The sequence below is a fragment of the Solanum dulcamara genome, chromosome 1 (assembly GCF_947179165.1).
Source record: "Solanum dulcamara chromosome 1, daSolDulc1.2, whole genome shotgun sequence".
Taxonomy (NCBI): domain Eukaryota; kingdom Viridiplantae; phylum Streptophyta; class Magnoliopsida; order Solanales; family Solanaceae; genus Solanum; species Solanum dulcamara.
This window is the reverse complement of record NC_077237.1, coordinates 44,289,366-44,314,317: the sequence shown is the minus strand read 5'-3', so window position 1 is coordinate 44,314,317 and position 24,952 is coordinate 44,289,366. Positions and strand designations below refer to the sequence as shown.

Genomic DNA, 24,952 nt, shown 5'->3' with positions numbered 1-24,952 from the left:
CCCACTGATACCCCAACAATCCCCAAATTGTTGCACATACTCCATATACCTCGTACTTAGTATATAATACCCGACCACACTATAATCCACCCCGAGCACCAATATACCAAAGTCCAATAAGACTATATATCCCACTCCAAGCACCAACCCACCAAAATAGACCAGCATATGCACCAAGACCATGTCTAAATCTCAAAGCTAGAAATACTCGCACCTACACACCTATTCCTGAACCTTATGCTCAATTGTTTGAAAGACTGAGGATAGAAGAAGTGCTACAACCAGTTGAGGGAAAACTTCCAGAGCTAATCCCTTATAATTTTGATGGAAACAAGCGATGCGATTACCACTAGGGAATCCAAGGGCATGACACAGAAGATTGTTATGGCTTAAAGAACCAGGTTGAGTTTTTGATCAGAAGAGGAATAATAAAATGCACTCAAACACCTCCAAATGTGAACAACAAACCTTTGCCAAATCATGAGAATCGAGAAGTCAATATGATTTCTCTATAAGAAGAGTACAACTGGGGAGAAACCATCGCGCCTGTCTGGAATGCTGAAGAAGCTGCCACTGCATCTCTAGTGCAACCTGTTATCACTGTTCAACTAAGGGACCTTTTGCTGTCCAAACATATCTCCCAAGAGTTGTAGTAACCACTATAGTTGTTAGAAAGGCTGAGTTTGATACCAAAGGAGTCCCATGGGATTATAAAACAGAAGCCAAGGGCAAGATGATTGACGCCGCTGTGGCTCATGAAATGACTAGGTCACGAAGATGCTATGCTCCAAAGGATATGAATCAAGGAGTTCTTGGGAAGGAATCAAATCCCAAGAAGAATGTTACCAATGCTGAAGTCACAGAATTTTGGAGAAAGATGCAGCCAAAAAACTATTTAGTCAAAGAGCAACTAAAGAAGACATCGGCTCATATATCCATAATGTCTTTACTAATGAGTTTTGAGGCACATAGGAATGCTTTGATGGAGGTGTTAAATGGGGTTTGCATTCCAAAAGAGATCACAAGTGAAAATTTAGCTGCAATAGTCAGACGAGTGGTGGAATCTAACAAAATCTCTTTCCATGATAATGAGTTACCAGTGAAAGGGACTGGACACAATAAAACACTTTATATCGTGGTTAAATATTATGATAAGATTGTGACCCGAGTTTTGATTGATGGTGGTTATGGATGCAATATCTGCCCTTTCACAACTCTGAGAGTTTTAGGCTTGAATATGGGAGATATAGAGGAAAGTCGTGTAAAAGTTAATCTTTTGATGGAGCACAGAGAAGCTTCATTGGAGAAATCCATCTCACATTGCAAGTGGGACCAACATAATTCCCTGTCTTATTTCAAGTGATGGATGTGTCATCCAACTACAACCTGTTGCTGGGAAGACCGTGGATCCACATGGCAAAAGCAGTTCCTTTAACTCTTCATCAATTTGTAAAGTTTGAGTGGGGTCATGCAGAAGTTACCATTCATGGAGCTCAATCACCCCATCTATTTTTTCAATTCTGTTCCAGTCATTAAGGAATTAGACGGAGCCACTTTTCATACTTTAGAAATAATACAAGCTGTGAGAGTTGATGAGAAGTTAGAGTCGGTTAATGTGAAATTGTCAGAAGAAGCGAAGATAGTCACGGTAGAGATGTTGAAATATGGGTATCAGCTTAAGATAGGGCTTGGACCTAGGGCCAATGCATAGTTGAACCCATCCAGCTGAAGTATCAGAAAGGTACTACTGGACTCGGATATGGATCTACATCGGGATGAGTCCACAATACAGGATCCATCAAGTCAATGTTTGTACCAGAGCAAGTTCCAATTCTAGATCACACATCTGACGATGACATAGTAGAAGGAATACGATATTTGTTCATGGCCATGACTGGAGAAGAGGAAGAGATAGATCTCTATAAATTGACCATCCGTGATTCCAAGCCTAGAGAAAGCTTGCAGAATTAGACCATCAGTCCGTCCCTGTTTCAACAAGAGTCCTGGAAGTATGGAAAGTAGTTTTGTATTTTTAAATTTGAATGATCAAAGTTGAGGCTTGTATCATGCTTTATCCCTATTTGTCTCTTGCTTTCTCTAAAAAAAAAGAGGAAGCTAGAACGCTTTTAAATAGAAGTCTTTAGTTTCTTTAAAATTGTCTCATTATTTTATTTACTTATTTATTCTACTTGCCTTTTATACTTTTCAGCATTCATATTAAAAATCCTAGCTCAACGGTTATGACATGCAACAAATCCATCAAGCAAAGTAAGAATAATGAACATGATCACAAAGAATATGATGAAAGCATGATGCCTGAAAACCTACCAAAGGAGATCGAACAATTTGAGAGCCAAGAGAAACCTAATATGGATGAAACAGAGGTTGTCAACTTAGGAGATGAGGAAACTGTGAAGGAAACACGAATTAGCATATATTTGGAGACCGAAAGAAAGAAGGAGTTAATAGAATTGCTTCGGCAACATGTCTATATATTTGCTTGGTCTTATGATGATATGCCAGGATTATGCACTGATATCATCTCACACAAACTACCAATTGATCCCACCTACCTACCCATTAAATAAAAGACAAGAAAGTTCAAACCTGACTTGAGTCTAAGGATCAAAGAGGAGGTAACCAAGCAGATTGAGGCAAACATTGTGAGGGTCACAAATTACCCCACTTGGTTGGCCAATATAGTACCAGTGCCAAAAAAGGATGGAAAGATCAAAATATGTGTGGACTATCGAGATCTTAACAGAGCTAGTCCTAAGGATGATTTCCCTCTACCAAATATTCATATACTCATCGACAATTGTGCAAAACATAAATTGCAATCATTTGTCGATTGTTTTGTGGGATATCACTAGATACTGATGAATGAAGATGATGCAGAAAAGACAACATTTATCACTCTATGGGGAGTGTATTGCTATAGAGTAATGCCATTTGGCCTAAAAAATGGTGGTGCAACCTACATGAGGGCCATGACCTCTCTTTTCCATGATATGATCCACAAGGAGATTGAAGTATATGTGGAGGATATCATTATCAAATCCAAGAGGAGTTCAGACCACCTATATGATTTGCAAAAATTCCTTGCGAGGTTGCGAAAGTATAATCTAAAATTGAATCCAGCAAAGTGTGCATTTGGAGTACCTGCAGGAAAACTGTTAGGATTCATTATTAGCAGGAGAGGCTTATAGTTGGATCCCTCTAAGATCAAGGCAATTCAATAATTACCTCCCTCCAAGACCAGGAACGACGTGATGAGTGTCTTGGAAAAGCTTAACTACATCAGTCGGTTCATAGCACAATCCACAGTAATTTATGAAGCCATTTTAAAATTACTAAAGAAGGATGCTGCCACAAAATAGACGAATGAATGTCAAAGGACTTTCGATAAAATTAAAGAATATTTGTCCAACCCATCTGTATTATTCCCACCTGAGCCCGGAAGGCCATTGCTACTATACTTATCTGTCATGGATAATGCATTTGGATGCGTATTAGGACAACATAATGAGACAAGTAGATGAGAGTAAGCCATTTACTACTTAAGCAAGAATTTCACACTGTATGAGACAAGATATACCTTGTTGGAACGAACGTGTTGTGCTTTGACTTGGATCATGCAGAAATTTAGGCATTACCTGTCTACATATACCACGTACTTGATCTCAAGAGTGGATCTACTCAAGTACATCTTTCAGAAGCCAATGCCTACAAGTAAATTGACAAAATGGCAAATTTTGTTGAGCGAGTTCGATATTGTGTACATGACATAGAAGGCCATCAAAGGACAATCCTTGGCTGACCACCTCACAGAAAATCCAGTGGATCAAGATTATAAGCCGCTCAAAACTTACTTCCCTAATGAAGAAGTATTGTTTGTAGGAGAAGACGTATCATAACCATAGGATGGTTGGAGGATATTTTTTGATGGAGCATTAAATTCGAAAGAAGTCGGAATAGGAGTAGTCTTAATTTCAGAAACAGGTCAATATTATCAAATTTTAGCCAAGATTAGGTTTGATTGTACCAATAACATGGCAGAGTATGAATCTTGTATTCTCAGACTTAGAATGGCCATAGACATATACGTCAAAGAGCTTTTGGTCATAGGCGATTCTGACTTATTGATTCATCAGGTGCAAGGAGAATGGGCTACTAAGAATGTGAAGATCCTTCCTTATTTGCATTGCATAAAGGAGTTGAGTAGGAGATTCACAAGGATTGAATTCAAACATGTCCCTCAATCTCAAAATGAATTTGTCGATGCTTTGGTGACAATATCCTCAATGATTCAGCATCCAGACAAGACTTACATCGACCCTATTGAAGTAAAATTACATGATAGACATGTGTATTGTTTTCATGTTGTTGAGGAAGTGGATGGAAGACCATGGTACTATGACATCAAGAGATTGATAGAGGCACAAGAATACCCCAAAAATTCCATGAGCAAGTAGAAATAGACTTTAAGAAGAATGGCCAATCATTTCTTTCTTAATCAAGAGATCCTATATAGGAGGACTCCAGATTTAAGATTGCTGAGATGTGTTGACGCCAAGAAAGTGATGAGACTTTTAGAAGAAATACATGCAGGAACACGTGGACCTCATATGAATGGGTTCACTCTTGCTAAGAAGATCTTAAGAGCTGGATATTTTTGGATGACCATGGAGAAAGATAGCATTCGATACATGCAGAAGTGTCATCAATGCGAAGTGCATAGAGATTTTATATGAGTTCCACCAAATGAGCTCAATGTTATGGTTCCCCATGGCCATTTGCCGCTTGGGGCATGGATGTAATTGGACCCATAGAGCCTCCTGCATCAAATTGACATCATTTCATCCTTGTAGATATCGATTATTTCACAAAATGGGTCAAAGATTTGACACATAAGGAAGTAACTAAGAAAGTCGTGGAAGACTTTGTTCACAACAATATGATTAATCGGTTTGGGATTCCAAAATCAATTATAACAGATAATGCGGCCAATATCAACAGTGATCTTATGAAAGAAATTTGTGAGCGATTTAAGATTGCTCATCGAAATTCCACATCTTATCGGCCGTAGATGAATGGAGCTATTGAAGCTGCAAACAAGAATATCAAGAAGATTTTAAGGAAGATAGTGGATAGTTACAGAAAATGGCACAAGAAGTTACCATATGCTCTGCTTGGTTATCGTACCACAAATAGAACTTCCACAGGGGCAACTCCTTATATGTTGGTTTATGGTTCAGAAGCAGTAATACCTGCTGAATTAGAAATACCATCTTTGAGGATTATTCAAGAGGTCAGTTTAGATGATGCAGAATGTATTCGCAGTAGGATTGAACAATTGATGCTCCTTGATGAGAAAAGAATGGACATAGTTTGTCATGGTCAACTTTATCAAAACAGAATGGCCAAAGCATTCAACAAGAAAGTCAAACCTCGACAGTTCACACTAGGACAATTAGTATTGAAGAAGATATTTTCTCACCAAGGAGAAGCTAAAGGGAAATTTGCACCAAAATGGCAAGGTCCTTACATGGTTTATAGAGTATTATTTGGAGGAGCAGTAATCTTGGCAGAAATGGATGGTACAGTGAGCATGAAGCCAATCAACTCAGACTCCATCAAGAAGTACTACATTTGAAGACATCAAGACTAGCTTTCATTTTTTTTACTCTTACATTCCATGTAAACAGAACTACGTCTAAACCTGAATTCCCACTATAGGGTACGTAGGCAGCCCACATCGGGTTCGGTCCTCTCTTAGAAAACCCAAAAACATTATTTCCATGTATTCAGAACTACGCTCGACATGACTTCCCTCGGCGGCATACGTAGGCAATCCTTGTCGGATTCAATCTCTTCAAATTTTCATTTTTCAATTGTATTTGAACTACGTTACGACCTGATTCCACTTGGATATGTAGGCAGCCTGAGTCAGGCTCGGTTATTGCATTGTATAATGTTCACTTCTTATCCTTGAACTACGTATAGACCTGATTCCCACTGGGGGATATGCAGGCAACTTTAAAGGTTCAATCATACCTTAGAAAACCCCTGTTTTAGTTAGGTATCTTTAGAACACGAAGGATCTCGCAAACGAGTAAAGAAAGCGTCATCAGAAGACAAGACTATGAGAAAGATAATACTTGGATATGGAGAAGCTTGATGGACTTCAAAACATGTCGTAACCTTAAGTGCTAAAGGATTACTCTCTCTCTCTCTATATATATACATAATATATACATAACCTACTCCTTTTCTAAGAACAAACTTATTTTTAGTATATACTTCTCTACTATTCCACCTACCAAGTTTCGTGGTTAAGATACTACGGATGGACTAAAGAAGTATTGGAGATTTCCAGTGATAAAGCCTGAATCCGCGAGTCGATACAAATCAACACCCCCCTCCCAAACTAAATTGTTGTTTAAGCACAGGAAAACAAAAGATCGAGGAAGATAACCTCAAGTCTAGGGGATGACTGAAGACGCCGGTACGCTCAAGATCCGAATCAAAATACTGAAGACAAACAGGCCTCATATGATAAATAGGATAGTTTACTTTTTGTCAAAAATATCTCCATCAATCAGAGCTTATCATCTAACATCGTTCAAATTCCATCATCTGGAGGTGGTATATAGCAAACATCATCCAAACTCCATCGACTGGAGGCTGTATATAGCAAACATCGTCCAAACTCCATCGTCTGGAGGCTGTATATAGCAAACATCATCCAAACTCCATCGTCCGGAGGCTGTATATAACAAACCTCGTCAAACTCTGCCGATCAGGAACATGCATACAACATTGTCGTACATCTATAGTTAAATTTCATATTGCAAGCTTTACATCGCCGGATACAGTCATTATAGTACAAGTTTTACATCATCGGATACAGGCGTTAGATTTACAAACTCTACACCACCGGATACAGGCGTTACATTATAAGTTTTACACCGCCAGATCCAGGCGTTACATTACAAGATTTACACCATCGGATACAGGCGTTACATTTACAAGTTCTACATGGCTAGATACAGTCATTATATTTACAAGCTCTACATCGCCAGATACAGGCGTTAAATTTATAAGCTCTACACCGCCTGATACAGGCATTACATTACAAGATTTACACAAATAGATACAAGCACTTTATTACAATCGTCCCGCAAGTCGGAGGTTTTACATTATTAGTTACTTTGCTTACATCACATTCATCCCACAAGACAGAGACATCAACAATCGTTTGGACATCTACACTTTACTCTTTACATTAATATTTCAATTTATTATTTCGGAACTGCGATAGGTACTTGTCACTCTTTTACCTATTTTACAGGGCACCGCATTACAACTGGAACTCCCTCTAGCAGCAAACTAAGGCGAGCTAGTGGAATGTCAAGCATCCCTAGCTACGTCAAGGATTCTCTTTCAAAACTCAAACTCAACTTGATTTTCAAAGTTTGGATTTGAATTTTATACATAACTCTTTCATGTCTCGACATCACCAAAACTCGATACTGGGGCAATTTGTTTTGAAAATTCATGTTCTTTTCTCTACCATAGGTCTTCAGTAGAAATTACTATGGAGCATTTCTCATTCCGAGTTTGTTTCTTAGAATTACCTCCAACCTGATTTCCCACATCCTGGAATATCCTAATAACCTCAGTTTGAGCATGATCATATTCGTTCTATTTGTGCTAATATATTCGACTCCATCACCCGAAAGAACTCGATGTTACCATAATCCAACACTGGGGAAAATTTTGAATTCGATCAAAATTTGTTGTGATTCTACCATCCTAAACTACACACAGCTTGGTTCTCGTATAAATAGAGATATGTAGGCAACTTGAAACTGTAGTCTCAGCCGCAATATTTTTGCAACTCCCACTCATTTCATTGGGTCCCTCCGAAGTTATTCCATCGATCGGACAAAATCGGCTACTCCGTCAAATTTCTTTGCTCGTCAATTCATCCTTCATTCCCAAGAAAATAAGGGGCAAGATGTTTACACCCAATTTTGACCGACCTATGATTACTTTTCGAATCACTATCTTAATAGATAGATATTTTTAAAATTTTTTTTTTTTATTATTAAATAAATAAATTTATACTTAGTTTTATCCAGTAAATCATATATTTTGATATTCATAATTTATAATATTTCTCTATTTATTAATATTATTACTATTAGCTTTATTATTCTTATTTTTTTATGTAACTAGTTTCACGCGTTCAAATATTTTTTGTGCCTATTTTATTGTATATGTGTAAAATATATTTCTTAACTAAGTTTATTTTATATTGTACATATTGCATATCAATTTCAATATGACTTATATACATATGCATATAAAAAGTTATTACTTAATTAAGTTTACTATATCTTTGCTTAATTAAGTTATTACATATTATACATCTATTTCGGTACGTATAGTTCTGATAGTCCTCTCATTTAGGCCCTTGAGAGCGGATGTATGAGTTCTAGTCTTAACTATTTTTTTTATTTATATTTTCTTTATTATTATATTTTTTATCACGTTTTACTTATTCTTTAAGATAATAATATCTTCGTCGTATTCAAATCGCGAGCCGCCTCTAGATTTAAGCATGTATAGTACTTTTTATTTTGCTTAAAGTATTCCTATAAAAGTGGGAATTGTCTTGACTTTAAGTAATTTAATGTCATTTGTAAATAGGAGACATAATAATGAAAAGAATTAGATTAAATGTAAAGCATTGAAAATGTGATCGGATGCCTACATCTCATTAACAAAAGGAAAAGCATGCAATTTGATATATTTTAGTATATACTTTTGAAAATGCTCCACTACTGCATCACTTATGATTAAATTTGACTCTCTTTAATCATTTCAACATCTTGATACGTATAATTATATTCATACATACGTTACACATTTTCTTGACAATTAATTACATTTCTAGCCTAATTGAATTCAATATGATCTAAATTCTAAATCTCTCTTTTAATTACATCCGTCCATCTATACTAATCAACGTCCACAATTTAATCCCTCATTTTTTTAATCACTCAAACACTTATCCTAACTTTGACTTCATCTTAACCAGAAGGGAGAAGAAGAAAAATGATTTTCACTCTCTACTTCATCTAAAAGAAAAAATAGAGACAAACCACCTCTATATTCCCTCTTCCTCGCCGCCGCACACCCCTAATCCCCTATTTTCAGAGAAAAGATCTTACACATGCCTTCATCTTCTTCTCCTTTCAGTTTCTAGAAAATCTGCCTGCCATCATCGGCGGGATTTCCTCCAAGCCGCAACTTTCAGTCAAAGCAAAGAAAAGGTAAGATCTGTGAAATCTTTTCTCACCTTCTCCTTGTTGGCCTCATAAATGCCTTTGATTTCATTTAAATTAATTTTGTTTTTTTTTTTTAAAAAATTCGGATTTTGCTTAAATAACAAGGTTTGTTGCTCTCCAAACGGACAGATAGACAGAGAAGAGAACTCACATTCAAATACACACATGCAGATTCACGAATCTTTAGTTTTACTACTTTCCTTTTGTCTTCTCTGATTTTCGAGTTTTGAGTTGGAATCTTTGACAACAATATCAACAACCTTAGTTTTCTGCACCACAAAAGGTAAATCTTTTGCCTTTATAACATTTGTTCATCTTTCCTATTTCGAGATAATTTTTTCAGACTTGTAAAGTCTTTATTCTGTGGTTTGGGCTGCTGTTACTTGTTGAGTTCCTTGTAGTTGAATATGTCTTAGTTTTCTTGGAGGTTCATAGCTACCTACTTCCCCCATACCATGATCTTCATTTCCTGTTAAGATTTTGGGTTTTATAATGTGCCTTAAGTTTATAACCGTTTTGGGTCTTATGTTTGTTTAAACTTTGGTTCATTTTTTGCTTATCTTGATTTACGTCTTCCCATTTTAAGTTCACTTAATATTCATTTGTTCGAGTCCATTTGATTTTCTTCCATCTGATTGCCATATTTTTATCGTCATGTTTCTTCATGGATGAAATTTGTTTAAGTAATAATTTACTGACTACTTATTTTGATTTCGAGTAAGTTCTTGTATTGTCTCATAGTTTTTTTTTGAGGTCATATTTTATTTAATATTTTGAGAGACCTTGATTTCAAACTCTGCATATTCCTTCAAGTGTAGTCGAGTTTTATTTGGGAAAAAAAATCATTTCAAAGTATGGGATGGGTCGATGAACTGAATGATTTTAATAAATGAGTGTCATATTTGCACATCATTCCTGCTAATTGTTTCTTTATTTTATTAATATTGTGTCGTTGTGAAAATATGATCAGTTCCTCATTTAGATTTATTTAGTTTGATATTTTGATAAAGAATTTTTATAAAGAGACTGCTCTTCGAACTATTTCTATGACAATAAATGCATTTGGCATCAGTTGTTATTTGTTGAGTTCGAAATTTTTATTTTTAGCTTGAAAATTTTAGGTTCGTTATCGTTAGTTTCCTCTTTACTGCCTGTTAAGTGGTAGAAATATGTAGTTGCTCACGCTGTTGACATGGTACGAGTATAAATCCGTCTAGTTGAAGATGGTTTGGGTTAAAACCATGTTACTTTCCTCCTTCTCAGAACTATTGAAGAATTCTCCATGTTCATCCTTCGTATGATCAACCCCTCCATGTATGTCTTAAGAAGATCTTTGTATGATTTTATCTTTATTTAAAATCAAGTTTGGTTTTGATCAAAACAATCTAATTTATTAAAAGTGTAACATTTCTATTTGCAGTCAGTTATTATGTTAGAATAGTGTGTATTTTTTGTTTGCTTCTTGCTTCTGTTTTCCTCCTTTATATTTTCAGTATGCTACTCTTTTTCAAAGATGATTGATTTTAAGTTAGATTCCCTATTTATCCCTCTTTATTTGATCACATCATAATTTCTAATTGAATAAGTCCTACTTACACGATTAATACTCTCTGTTAAAGTTTATTTTTTTCTTCCTATATTTTACATTTCTTCTCTTCAAGCATGAATGGCAATAGCATGTCCTCCCCTGTTACATGTCCTCTAATGAATAATTTTGATTAAATTTTCAAAATGTGCTTATCCATTTTCAAAAGCTTGCCATTTATGAGTCTTTTAAAAAGTCAGGTGATTTGATTTGATTCGTCCGTAAGCTTGTCAAGAGGTTGATCGTATTTACAAATTTCTATTTTTTTTAGTTGGTTAATTAAGAATTCATTTGGTTTAGCTTAATGTTCTATTATGAATAATCCCCAGATCATTTCCTCTTTAAATTTAAATTGTCCTGTTAACTCTTCGTCTTTTTTTTTCTTTTGGCCTGATTCATGTAAGATATTGAATATGTAGTATTCATTGACTTCAACGGCTTCCTCCTTTTAAGTATCATATTTGTTCCTTTGAAATTTTTACTGTGCGCAAATTGATTTTGTGTTGGTAATCTCAAATTTCTTCCTCCCTGTTTGTATCTCTATCTATATTCAAACTTATGTTATTAAATATGGGGCATTGATTGGTGTTCTAAAACAAGTTTTGGCATATGATTATTTGTCCAATCACTTACTCCATGGAATTATTTTGAAAATATGTTCACTGCTCCATTTTCTTTATTTATATAATATTAGTTATTATACATGTGATGGGACAATGTTATTATTTTACCGCTAATGAATGTTTGTTAATAATCTGCAGTGCTATTCTGTTTGATCACATTACTTATGATGTAGATAGAGTATTAATCCTTATCCTTTTTCTCTTCTTATTTCTCATGTACACCGGAGGGCTGGAGTTTCCACTTTTAAACTCGTTTTTGGCCCAAAATATTGGGCCAACAGCTATTAGGATCACCACAGAGCTCGGAGTCTTGTAAATTAGGAGTCAACATCCCTTGGCCTTCCTCGTTACTCTTTTGATTATGCTTTCTCTTGATACATTAATTCATTTATATGTTTACATATATGTGAATATTAATACTAATCTCTCCTCTTTATTTGAGACCCTTTTTACATATGGGCCAATATTATTTGTTAATTATTTTTTAAATGTATTAGACACTAGTTTAAAGGCTAAAAAAATAGATTTTTTTTTATCAAGAATAGATATGGCCTTGCACCATATTTTTTGCAAAACAAGATAATTATAGAATGAATCCCAATAGTTAGGCCATCTTAGATTAATTTGATAAATTCCCTTCTAAAATAATTTGTTATTAACATCTTTGGCCATTTAGATTAAAAAATATAATTTATTATTTTCTATTTTAAGGCCTAGATGTCTTACTTGTCTCCCTAATATATTATTTTGAGATTTCAGATTTATAACAGGTTTAAAATGCAAGGTATATATATATATATATATATATGTCATACATACAAGGTATTATTTTATTTTACTGTTGCACTAATTTTACTATACTTGATGTATTACTTTGTTATAGATAACATATTTGATATACCCACTATCCCTTTTATCAATGCTGTTTTTTTTTGTAAACTCTTACACTTTAACACACACATTATTTTACTACATATATATTTATTATCCTTTTATCCCTACACGTAAATAAAATAATAAGATCTTATGAGTTTCAAACAACGTATATATGCATAATTTATTTATAGTAAATATATGTGATACCATGAACTTTACATAATATTTTAACAATTTTATACTATTTTTAGTTGTGATAACTCCATTTTATGAATTATTTGCTCGAATTATATTTACTATACAATGCACATGTGACTATATTTGACGCCCATCTTTTTCTTTTATTTATTTATTTATATATTTTACATCTTAATTTTAGATAATAAAAATAACAAATCCTCATGTATTTTCAACATATGGCAAACATTTATTTATTACAAATATATTATTATTAATTTATTTATTTGTTTGTTTTATTATTTTTTTACTTATTATATACGTATATATGATATACCTTGTATTTTCAACACTTTTCTCAAAACTAATGAAAACTTTTCTTGTTGATATTTTCTAAAGCAAATAAAAAATGAATAAATATCCCTAAATTATTTTTTTAAAACTAAATTTAAGGACTATATTCGGATAGGTTTTGAGGGATGCGTAACACCTTCCCCTCGAGTAATCAGAACCCTTATCTAGAATCTCGCCGGTTTCGCAAATCAAAATAGAGTTTACATTTATATTTTTTAAAATGGGTTTTCTAATATTTTTCTTAAAATTAGATGGCGACTCTAAACATTTTTAAAATCAGAGGCATAGCCATTTTTATGTTGTGAACTATTTCGACCAATTCGAAAATAGGGTGCGACACTAACTAACCACGTGGATAGACGGGATCCTCAACCTCAAACCCTACATTATGAGACAATGTAGGCAACAATATGTGTTAGTACTTTTGAATTTACTAAGTATGAGGGCTTGGCATGCATGTAAATAATGTGGTGCAATGATCAAGTAAAATACATGGTAAATCATGAGAGAATCATAATGATCAAAGCATTTGAAAAGCATAGTTGATATCGTGGGGGTACATAAGAGATCATACATATGTGGGATAGGAACAATAACCAATATTAAGACCATGCGAGCTATAACATGGAATCCCAATGTTGCTCCTACACCGGAAAAAAGGAGAATCTACTTGTCAAGGTAGATTCTACCCAGTTTAGCGGGTCATGTACATACGCTATATGTGTATCCACTAGCTAAGACATGAAGGTTGCCTATGGTGGCAAGTAGTTTATGGGACATGAGGCTGCTACTAAGGCTTTTGGTAGGCCCTCCACCTCAAGTCCACTCGGTGCTAAGCCACATCCCACGGAATACATAACATAACATAGTAGTCATTGTTAAATATATCATAGACATGATCATAGGTTTGAAATTGATAGAGTAGCTCATTTTCATAACATACTTGTAATGTGGGAATTTTTCTTTCATCATTACAATAACATAATTGCATAATTCATATAGATAGGTCCCAGGTCACCACATAGGGTCCTAAGTCACCTTTTCATAATTTTCATAAAATTCATACCTTGAATGTACTTGTGATTCATGATCACAATTCGTACTTGTATTTAGAGTAAAACTTCATATGCATAATCAATTTGAATAAAAATTATGATAATACCTTGAAATCATTGAATTCATAATCATACTTCATAATTCATCATAGAAAATAGGCTTCATACATTGTTAATCATAAATGGACTTAAAAATCATGTAATGATCAAATACAATGATTAAAAATATAATTTAAATACCCCAATACAATTCATAAGACTAGGGTTATAAACCCAATTAAAATGCATGAGATTTTGAATAAAATTCTTGAGATTCTATGGGTGAAAGTGACCCATGGATCAATTCCTACATACCTTGATTGAATTCAACCTTGGAATTGGAAAAGAAAGCTTATTCTTGAAGAAACCCAAGCCAAAAGCTTGATGAAGAAGATGACCTTTGGAGGAGCCTTGTAAGAGAAGTCTTTTAGTTGATTGGGAGTTAATGAGGAAAAAGAATATATTAAAGAGTATTTAGGATATTTTTAGTAAATCTAGTCCCAAAAACATCCACATAATTTAATCAAAGAATAGGAATGTCTAAAATATCCCTTATTTAACTGCAGCTGAGACTCACCACGGAGGACCCATCATGGCCCGTGGTGATAACTACGATATGTGGTGGTGTCCGTGGTGTTTGAATTAGACTTTGAAATTTTTGAGTTGCAGGGAAAGTTTCAAACTTTTATCATGAGAACTTTCACGGTTTGGGAAGTGCACCACGGTTCGTGAAGAGTAGGCGTGGTGCAGGTTCTGCAAGGTGATCTACAGGAGTGACCACCACGCACCTCACCATGGTCTATAAAAAATTCCACGAAATATGGTGGCTAATCATCGTCCTTTCCTTGAGGTCAAGTTTTGAGGCTACAGGGGAGGGGTCACCACAGAAGGCTTTATGGCCCGTGGTGCCCTGTCATGGACCTCACTCTACAGGGGTGAACTTTAGGTCACCATCACGGTGGCTCACCATGGTCCATGGTTCTCACTAAGGCCCGTGATGGCCTCTTTGGTCATCACCTGGTGACAAATTATAGCTTTTCTGGATTTTCATGTTTTGATACTCATTTCCTGACTTTCCAAATTCCAGGATCTACCAATATCTCATCTGTAACACCCCTTAAAATATTATATGTGGTGTTTCAATTCTTGATAAAAATAATTCGATTTCTGTATTTTGGGCATTACCTACAACTTTTGTTAAGACCATATCTTAATATTTGAAGGCTAAGTAGGTCAAATAAATTAATTGTTTCAAGATATGGTGTTATGATGAAATGGAGTATTTGTAGAAGAAAACTCATATCTCACTGTATGATGATCCAAATTGGTTTATTCTTAAAGAAATGAAAGTATACTTCTAGAGCTACAATTCATATGAAGACACCAAATTCTAATGAGAAATTTATCTTGTTCAAATACAACTCCAAAAAAGGGTATTCCGTTAAAAAAGGTTTATATCCCCAACCATGAAAAGATCTAGATCCATTTCACATCACCAATGACATCAATACTCCTTCATTTGACATCACCCATGACATCACAATACTGCATTGAATTTTCAAGATCATTCTTTGTAATTATTTTTATTTATTATTAGGTCCCTCCTCCACACCTATAAATACCCACCTTATTTCCTTATTTTATTCATCAAGCTTTCTCAAGGAACTCTTCTCTCTATACACTTGTTTACTCATTCTCAAATATAGTTTTAGTTTTTAGTAGTATAAAATACTATTTTGGTGATTTTTATACTCTGAGTAGTACACAAAATACTCCGGCGAGGAGAAAAGGCTAGGGGTTCAAGATTTTTCATTAAGTTCTTCAACTCGGAGTAAAGCTTCAGATTCCAGGTATGTAAGAATATTCATAGCATTGAATTTAATTCGTCGATGCACCTAATATTTACATTCATCATAATTGAGTTATAGTTGAGTTTTACCCTAATTGTTGAATTCTGAATGAGTTAATTCTTCTTCTATTGATTCAGATATATTTATGCATTGAGATTATTATTTGTAATGACCCTTTAGGTCATTTTGGGAAATAGTCATCTTCCCTTCATAAAAGAATCCTTCTGTACATTTAAATTGAGAATTTTAGACTATTCGATAACTTCGGTTAATTAGTGGATGGTGATTTTAAATAATTAATTTAATTAATGGAATGAAGTATTAACTTATTTAATACCATTTTTCTTTTATTTATTAAAATAATTTAGTAGAATTTGTTACTTTAGTACCTAATTAATTAGAAAAGAAAGCAAGAAAGGACGAGAAATTTACATTCGCAGAAGACGACGAGAAGAGGTCGCCACACTTTAATTTAGGTAAGCTTAAGTTGGGGTCATATTAGTATTATTTTATTATTATTATTATCATATGAAATTATGAAAGCAATAGGAATGTAATCTGTGAACAACAATAGGAATTTGGCATGGTTGTTGCCACTGGTTTCATAATGAGTGGCTTCAATTTTAACTATTACTATATTGTTTTACATTATAAATTAAGTTTTGATATATTGAGATAGATAACTAAATATTATATGTATTATGTTATATGAATTTCATCAAATTTGTGACATTGGAGAAAATTGAGACTTAACCCTACGCTTGAAATTTAGAAAATATAAGATTTGATTTATTAATTGGCATTAAGATTTGGGAACTTGATTATAGATTTGTGTGAATTTTTGGGACTAAGATAGACATGGGTGTTGTTAGTTTCAAAATCTTATTGTGATTATTTATTTGACTAGATTATGTTGATTTGGAGGCCCAACAAAAAGGGAATGTTCAAGTTCTGGAGTAATTGCTTGATTATTTACAGCAAGTGAATTTCTAAACCTCAGTTTAAGCTTGTAGATGCTTGTATTTCCATGTTATGTGTACTGAAAAGTAATGAGAATTGGACTGGATTATTGACTGTATGATTGGCCTTAAAAATAGAGATGAGGGGTATAAGATAGTGATCTAATGATATGTATTGGTGAAATTAATATGTTGTGATTATGGGTTTATTTTGGACATGTGAAATGACTATGTTGATGTGAGATAGGAAAAATCATTGTTGTTGTCATGTTATTATCATGAATCATATGAAAATGAATTAATTGCATTGGTTCTGACATACTGTGCTGAGACTAAAAATGATATAAAATAAAAAGGGTCAGGCCACACTCTCTATGGCAGGTAATATGAAATAAAGGGGTCAGGCCACATGCTCCGTGGAAGGATGAGGGGATAGCCCACATGTTCCATGGCAGGTAACATGGACAGAAATGTCCCCCATGGGTTCCAGACTGTAATTCAGTGGATGTGTACCGATAGGACAGACATGCATCATCTCATTGCACTGCATCGCATTTTGTTGATATTTGTGATTCGTGTTTACCACTTATTGCTCTGTATATATTGAATTTGACTTGATATAATTCACTTGATAAGACTACCGATGAATATTCATGGTCTGTATTATTATTATTGTGTAGAGTGTAGAGTTGGGCTGGTTTTATGCAAGTTGTAGTTGAGGAGGTTCGGTTGGGATGACAGGAGTACTTGTATCTATCGAGCTTTGCTTAGTTTTAGTTATACAGTTGTTGAGTACCGTGTTTTTTGGTACCACTCCTTTCTTCTACACTTGTGTAGGTTGTGAGCTCGGACCTGCTTGATCTTCTCGTGTTTTATACCACATTTGAGGCTATCATCTCGAGTGTTGAGGTAGCTGTTCTATCCATCTAGCGGACACCTCTTACTCCTTTAATATGTTTTAGTCCTATTCTAGAGACAAAGACATTGTGACTGTATTTTCTTTCATACTTTGGTAATGTATTAGTGGTTTGTACACATGACAACCAATTTTGGGGGAATTTGAGTTTATTTTATGTGTTTTTGATTAAGTTAAATTTGATTTATTTCTTTTTCTTCCACATCTACTTTTCTTTGGGTATTATGCTTACTTGTCTCGGTGGGTTGATATGAGTGCCATCATACTCGGATTCGGGTTGTGACATTATTATTTTTATCTCTCATATTATTAGAATTATTGCTCGTTGCTACTTTCTCATGAACCCTAATTGATTTGATGTTCACAAATATTTTTACGCGTGTTTTGAGTAAAGATGTTGGCTTTTAATATTCATTTAACAAAGAATGATTTGAATTAATAATATATATGTATTTTATTGAGTTTTGAAATAGCAAAAGAATTGAGTTTAAACGAATTTTATTCTTCGGATTAAATGAAGTGTCACAACCTGACCTAGGGCCTAGTCGTAACACGGTGATTAAAACCCTGAAGGGATTCAACCAAGCCTTTTGTAAATATTATAAGCATACATAAGGTAAAGAAAAATTGGAAACATCATAAGAGAGTATAAACTATAAATATAAATTTAAGAATGTCACATGACAACATAAACTCAAAACATTTATCCAACTAGATGCCTCTACTCATGAATATGGGTGGGGGCTAGGACATGTCCCTAGCTCACCCTCAATTTAAAACATAGCAAAAGTCTTTCAAAATAATAACTAACATGGTAACTAGTCCCCGATAAATGAGGACTCACCACCAACACCGCTAGATAGGAAAGCTTAACTAGTCACGTAGATGAGTATGATCTTCAACCTCAACCCCTACATTATGAGACAATGTAGGCAAAAAGTATGCATTAGTACGTTGAAATATACTAAGTATGAGAGCATGATATGCAACATAAATCGTGGAATGCAATGGTCAAGTAAATCACATGATAAGATGAGGTAAGTAAAGTCATGAGAAAATGATATTGGCCAAAGCATTTAAAAAGTATAATTAAAAATCATAGCATACATAAGAGATCATACATATAAGGGATAGAAACCATAACCGACAATAAGACCATGCGAGCTATAACATGGAATTCCATTGTCTCCCCCTACAATGAAGAAAAAGGGAAATCTACTTGCCAAGGTAGACACTACCCCACTAGGCGGGTCATACATACGCTATATATGGATCCAATAGCTAGGACATGAAGGCAACATATGATGGCACATAGTTTATGGGACATGAGGATGCTACTAAGGCTTTTGGTAGGGCCCCATCTCAACTCCACTTGGTGTTAAGTTAAATCCCATGGAATACAGGCATAGCATAGAAATCATAATTTCATATATCAGTCATGATCATAGGTTTGAAATCATAGAGTAGCTCATTTTCATAACATACTTGTAATGTGAGAATTGTACTTTCATCATTACAATCATAATTTCATAATTCATATCTTTAGGCCTTAGGTCACCATATAGGGCCCTAAGTCACCTTACTTCATAACTTGCATGAAATTCATACCTTGAACTTAGAGTAGAACTCAATTGCATAATCAATTTACTTTGAAAATCATGTAATTGACTTGAAAACATGCATGATCAGAAACATTATATCAGCCCATACATAATTCATATAGATAATATCCCTTGGAAGTATAATTCATACTCATAATTTACATCATGAACCCTAGAGATCAAAATAAGAGAATTCATGGAAAAACTCTTTAATTTAATGCAATAACCATCAATTTATATCAAAATAGACTCATGATCATACTTTAATAAATAATTCATGCAATAGGAATAAAGATCATAAAACCCATAAAATACCATACTTTAATTTAATAGAAAATCTTGAGAAATTAATTGGGTTTCATGGATGAAAGAATCATGAATCAATACCCACACACCTTAAGTGAGAAGACCAAATAATTTGGAATAACTTGAGAGTTTTGATGGAGTTCTTGAGTGAATTTATTTAAAATCTTCAATGGAGCCCTTGAGAGTCTTTTGTAGAGAGAGAAATATTTGAGTAGGTGAATTGTAGAAGAATGAATAGAGTTAGAGGTTTAGGTCAATTTATAGAGTTGAATTAGGTCCTATAAACGTCTAGGTTCATTATCTAATAATTAGGGAAAAGTCTAAAGTTCCCTAGCTAAAAACTAAATTCGGCCAAAAAAAAGCTCGTCAGGTCCGCGACGCGAATGCAAGCCGCGCACCTTACTGGTTTACGCTGTTCCTTTGAGAAATCTATCTTTTGATCTACAGGTCCTAAAAATCCACTGAGACTATTTTCCACAGGTTTTGACCCCTGATCGATATTTTAAACTCAATTTTTCCAAAAAGATTAAGGACAATGCATTACATAAGCGGCCTATTCCCAAGAATTCTTAAGGCACTTATGAGCATTTTGAGGGATATTTCATAAATTTTTGAGCAAGATATTTTGATGAGATGTAAATGATGTTTTGAAGTGTAATGATTGATGAAGAGGTAATGAGATGAGTTTGATATTTTAAATAAAAGTCCAATAAGACTAGATGATGGGTTAATATGAGCACATATTTTGGAAGTTGTATTGACCACCGAGTTGGGTAAGAGTTTGATAGAATCAAACTCCAAAACTACATAACCAGCGTAGGATGGAGGCTATGGCTCTTAAGTCCCAAAAAGAGGACTTTGATGATTGGATCCAAGATGGTAATGTCATTTACCCTGGAAAGGTATTGTATGGATTTGGCAATGACATTCCTTCATTGTATCATCACTAGATCATAAGTGATGGTTGTCGGTTAGAGAAACTCTCAAATGAGAAAGCATTCATTATTATTATTTTTAAACTTGCATTACATATTGATATTGAGATGATGTTGAGTTCTAAGATGAGTCTTCCTGAGAGGCTTTTCTTGATATCTGTCTTTACTTTCCTGCAATTTTACATAATCGTACATTTTATGTACTGATGTCATTTGACCTGTATCATTTTATGATGCAGATACAGGTGTTAGAGATCCTCAAAAGGCGTATCTTTGAAGATCATTACTTTCGAGCTATTTGGTGAGTTCTTCTTGTATTCAGAGGAACTCTTTATCCTTTTATTATTATTGAGTATTTTTTTTCTTTTGAGATATCCATGGACATGTCATTGGCACCGTCTAATAGTGTTAGAGGTTTGTAGACATAGTTTGATGATGTAATTGGATTAGTTCTTCTTTGAAACTTCTTCTTCTAAGGATTATTTCATTCCTTTGATTGTGATAATGGTGAGCCCACATAAGTATTATTATTTTCTATTAAGTCTTCTGTTGATGAACAAATTAGTGATGAGACCAAGTGGTTCTGTCGAAGGGTAGAGATGGTTTCTAAGTATCGGCCACGCCTAAGGTACTCTCTCAAGGTATGACAAACTTGGTATCATAGCACAAAGTTCAATAGTCCTAGGGTCTCTATGAAACTGTGTCTAGTAGAGTCTTGCTTATGGGTGTGTTGTGCACCACACTTATACTCAAGAGGCTATAGGACATTAGGAATTGTTTCACTCCTTTAATAATAAGAGTTCGTGCAATAGAGTTTAACTCGATAAATCTTCCTTTCTACATGTTGCAGACCATGCCTCCTAAACATACAACCAGTCAGAGGAACGCTACTATACTGAGGTTTCACAATCAGAGATGCCTCCATCGAGAACTAGGGGATGACCTGCAAGTCTACTGAAGTACCCTAAATACCGACTATTTAGACCACTCCTACTTTGATGGTAGAATTTAAAGGAGCTATTGCCATGCTCACTCAACTGGTAGATGCACAGATGGGTAACCATAGTTCACCAACTCCTAGCTCTAGCTCTCAAGAGTTGTCTACCACCACAAGAATTAGTGATTTTTCTAAGAATGAACCCGCCAGTCTTCACAGGGTATAAGGTTGAAGAGGATCCTCAAAATTTCATTGATGAACTATGGAAGATCTTGAAAGCGATGTATACTACCGAGGTTGAGGGTGTTGAGTTAGTTTCCTACCAGCTCAAGGATGTGGCGAACGTATGGTATGTTCAGTGGGAGAAAAGTCAAGATGAGGATGCTGGACCTACAGTTTGGGATGAGTTTGAAAGCGCCTTCCTTGACCACTTCTTTCCCCAAGAGCTATGGGAAGCAAAATTTGAAGAGTTTGTGATCCTTAAGCAGGAGAGCATGAATATGAAGGAATATAGTTTGAAGTTTATTCATGTCACGACCCAACCTCCGTAGGCCGTGATGGGTGCCCGAATTGGACACTCGCGTACACCCCTGCTAACTATAAGTAAACATGTCCCCTATTTGATTCATGGCGTACCAACATGCAAGATAATATATAAGCCGATAAGGCTATTGTAACATATAGGCACAACCTTACACGCATACATATACAACCCACATACATATCTATAGGCCTCTAAGAGAAAGAACAGTAACATAAGGCGGGACAAGGCCCCCACCGTATCCGTAATCAAATAAATATATACATAGAAGGTTACCAAAGCTCGGCTCTGATTCAATGGAGTTTCTTCCAAATTTACTGAGTGGAATCCTAAGTTGGCGGATCCCCAAAGTGTGCACCTGTACCTGCAAGAATGAAACGTAGCCCCCCTGGAAAGAGGGGGTCAGTACGACATATGTACTGAGTATGTAAAGTATAAACCATCAAAAGGAGGGCATAGCTAACATAGGGATGCAGGGGAAAGTATAACATTCAACTAACCACTGTACCCGCATCTAAAAAAAAAGTCATAGATACTATCATCACATACTATACCCGACCCGTTCAGGGACCCGGTGTAATAGCCACATCACTCTGTTATCATAAGCATCTATGTACTATTAATGCTATCTCATATAATAATGCCGAGGAATGTACGGATCGATCCATTTATCGTATAGTAATGCCAAGGAACGTTTGGCCCAATCCATATATTATATAGTAATACCGAGAAACGTTCAGCCCGATCCATATATTATATAGTAATACCGAGGAACATTCGGCCCGATCCATATATTATATAGTAATGCCGAGGAACGTTTGGCCCAATCCATATATTATATAGTAATGCCAAGGAGCATTCGGCCCGATCAATATATTATATAGTAATGCCGAGGGATGTTCGGCCCGATCCCTATATTATATAATAATGCCGAGGAACGTTCGGCCCGATCCATATATTATATAATTATATTATAGCCGGCCCAGGACTCAGTGAAAGATTTATCACAGTATACACAAGTGGAGTAGTGAGTAACCATATGCAATCTGAACCGTCATTGGAGACTTGTTGAAATAATCTAAATGAACTATCACTCAAAAATTTAGACAATAGCCATAACAAGTACCTTTGGAGCGTCCTTATGGTTTGCATCAAAGTAGCACTTCTGGAGTCATCTACTCGTATCAAAGGGTAATAAAATATCTTTTGGAAATCAAGAAAATGCCCATCTTAGTGGCCTTGAGAATGGGGCTTCCTTGGGATCACACATACTTCGTCTATTTATTTCATAAAGTTCGTATAAAAAAAAAGATTAACTTTACCTACTTACTACTTCCCAAGGTATAGAAAAAAACGTGAGAGGCCATAGTTTAATTATTAGAAGGGTTCTAGCTTAAAGGAGTGAATAAGAGTCATGCTTTATACCACAACCTAAATTATACAGACTTAGCATGGTTGGACACTTTCACATGAATCGAGGCAAAAGGACATAAGCTTTAGGAAATTAAAAACGTTAGCCATCTTAGTGTACTTAAGAATAAGAGCTTTTTGTAGACTTTGGGCATTCTTCATCCGTGGCTTTCTATGGGTCATGCCAAAAGAAGAAAGAGAATAAACTTTATATACCCTCTACTTTCCCTCATAGAGTCATTATATACATATGTGCCGTGGAACGTACGGCCCGATCCTTAGATAGTAACACATATCATACTTGGACCATCAAGGGACTCAGTAACATAAACATTTCATCATAACATCATAACTCATGTCAATGGCATATCAAGAGAGAATAAGGGTAGCTTTACATACTTATGTCAAAACATGCCAAAAGAAGGAAAGGTAGCTTCACATACTTGCTACTCTCCATCGTATATAAGCCTTGAGAGGTAATAACTCAACTAGTATAGGAATTCTACCATCGAGAAGTAAATAATACTTATGAGTCATAATTGGAGTTCTATGAATGGAATAATCCCCACATTTCGTATATCAATCATTTAAGGCTAAGACATGCCAAAAGAAAAGAAGATAGCTTTACATACCTTTTTCGGGATTAATTGAAATCCGGGTTGCCTTGATACCTCCTTAACCTATTGACATGAAAGTAATACTACTATTAATAGTCTTTCACTTTCCAATAGCCCACTCCACAACCAAATACTAATAGGAGTCATTTCCTTATCCATTACCCCCGACTAGTTTGTTACTAGTTCCGATGCTACGGAAAATCGGGCAGCATTTCCCCTGCAACTTCAACATCCCCGAGATTCTAACTCGGCCACAATATCAACAACCATACCAAAAACAACAACTAGAAGAATATTTATAATTAAATAACTTCAACCTTACACAATACAAGTTCTAAACAACTAGCTCCAAACTATGATACCAAAAATAGAGTTTCTAGTTTCCATTTTGCAAATCATTTAACCATACGAAGCGGGGGTCGTGTGGATGAAACCAGAAGCTCCCCCACCTCCTTTAGAAAAATTTTAGGCCCTGAAACACACCACCACACGACCAGCAGCATCCCCCACACGCACAACGCCTCATTTCGACTACAATTTAACTACGACGACTTCAATTTAGATTGTTTCTTTCGCTGAGCATATCCACAATTTTTTTATACTTTAATCAGTATAAAAGGTACCTAATACACTTCAAAACAACCCCATAAAGTCCAAATTTAAAGGAGAAACCTTACCTTACCCGAAATTGGCCAAAACTAGCCAAATTTGCGCCTCGGAAACCTCCTTAGCGCAGCTGAAACTTCGAGGCTGTTTGGTAACGTTTTGGGCTGCTCCAAACCATAAATTTTCATTAATAACACCTTCATAAC

The 24,952-nt window shown here is 35.0% G+C and overlaps 2 protein-coding genes across 2 annotated transcripts; both read left to right on the top strand.

The window, feature by feature from the left end:
• Positions 1 to 4,052: 4,052 nt before the first annotated feature.
• Positions 4,053 to 4,475, top strand: LOC129892806 (uncharacterized). The gene has a single exon (XM_055968353.1). The coding sequence runs from the start codon at positions 4,053 to 4,055 to the stop codon at positions 4,473 to 4,475; it is 423 nt and encodes a 140-aa protein (XP_055824328.1).
• A 614-nt stretch (positions 4,476 to 5,089) lies between these two features.
• On the top strand, positions 5,090 to 5,656 carry LOC129892799 (uncharacterized). The gene has a single exon (XM_055968348.1). It carries the CDS (start codon positions 5,090 to 5,092, stop codon positions 5,654 to 5,656), a length of 567 nt encoding a protein of 188 aa, XP_055824323.1.
• Positions 5,657 to 24,952: the final 19,296 nt, after the last annotated feature.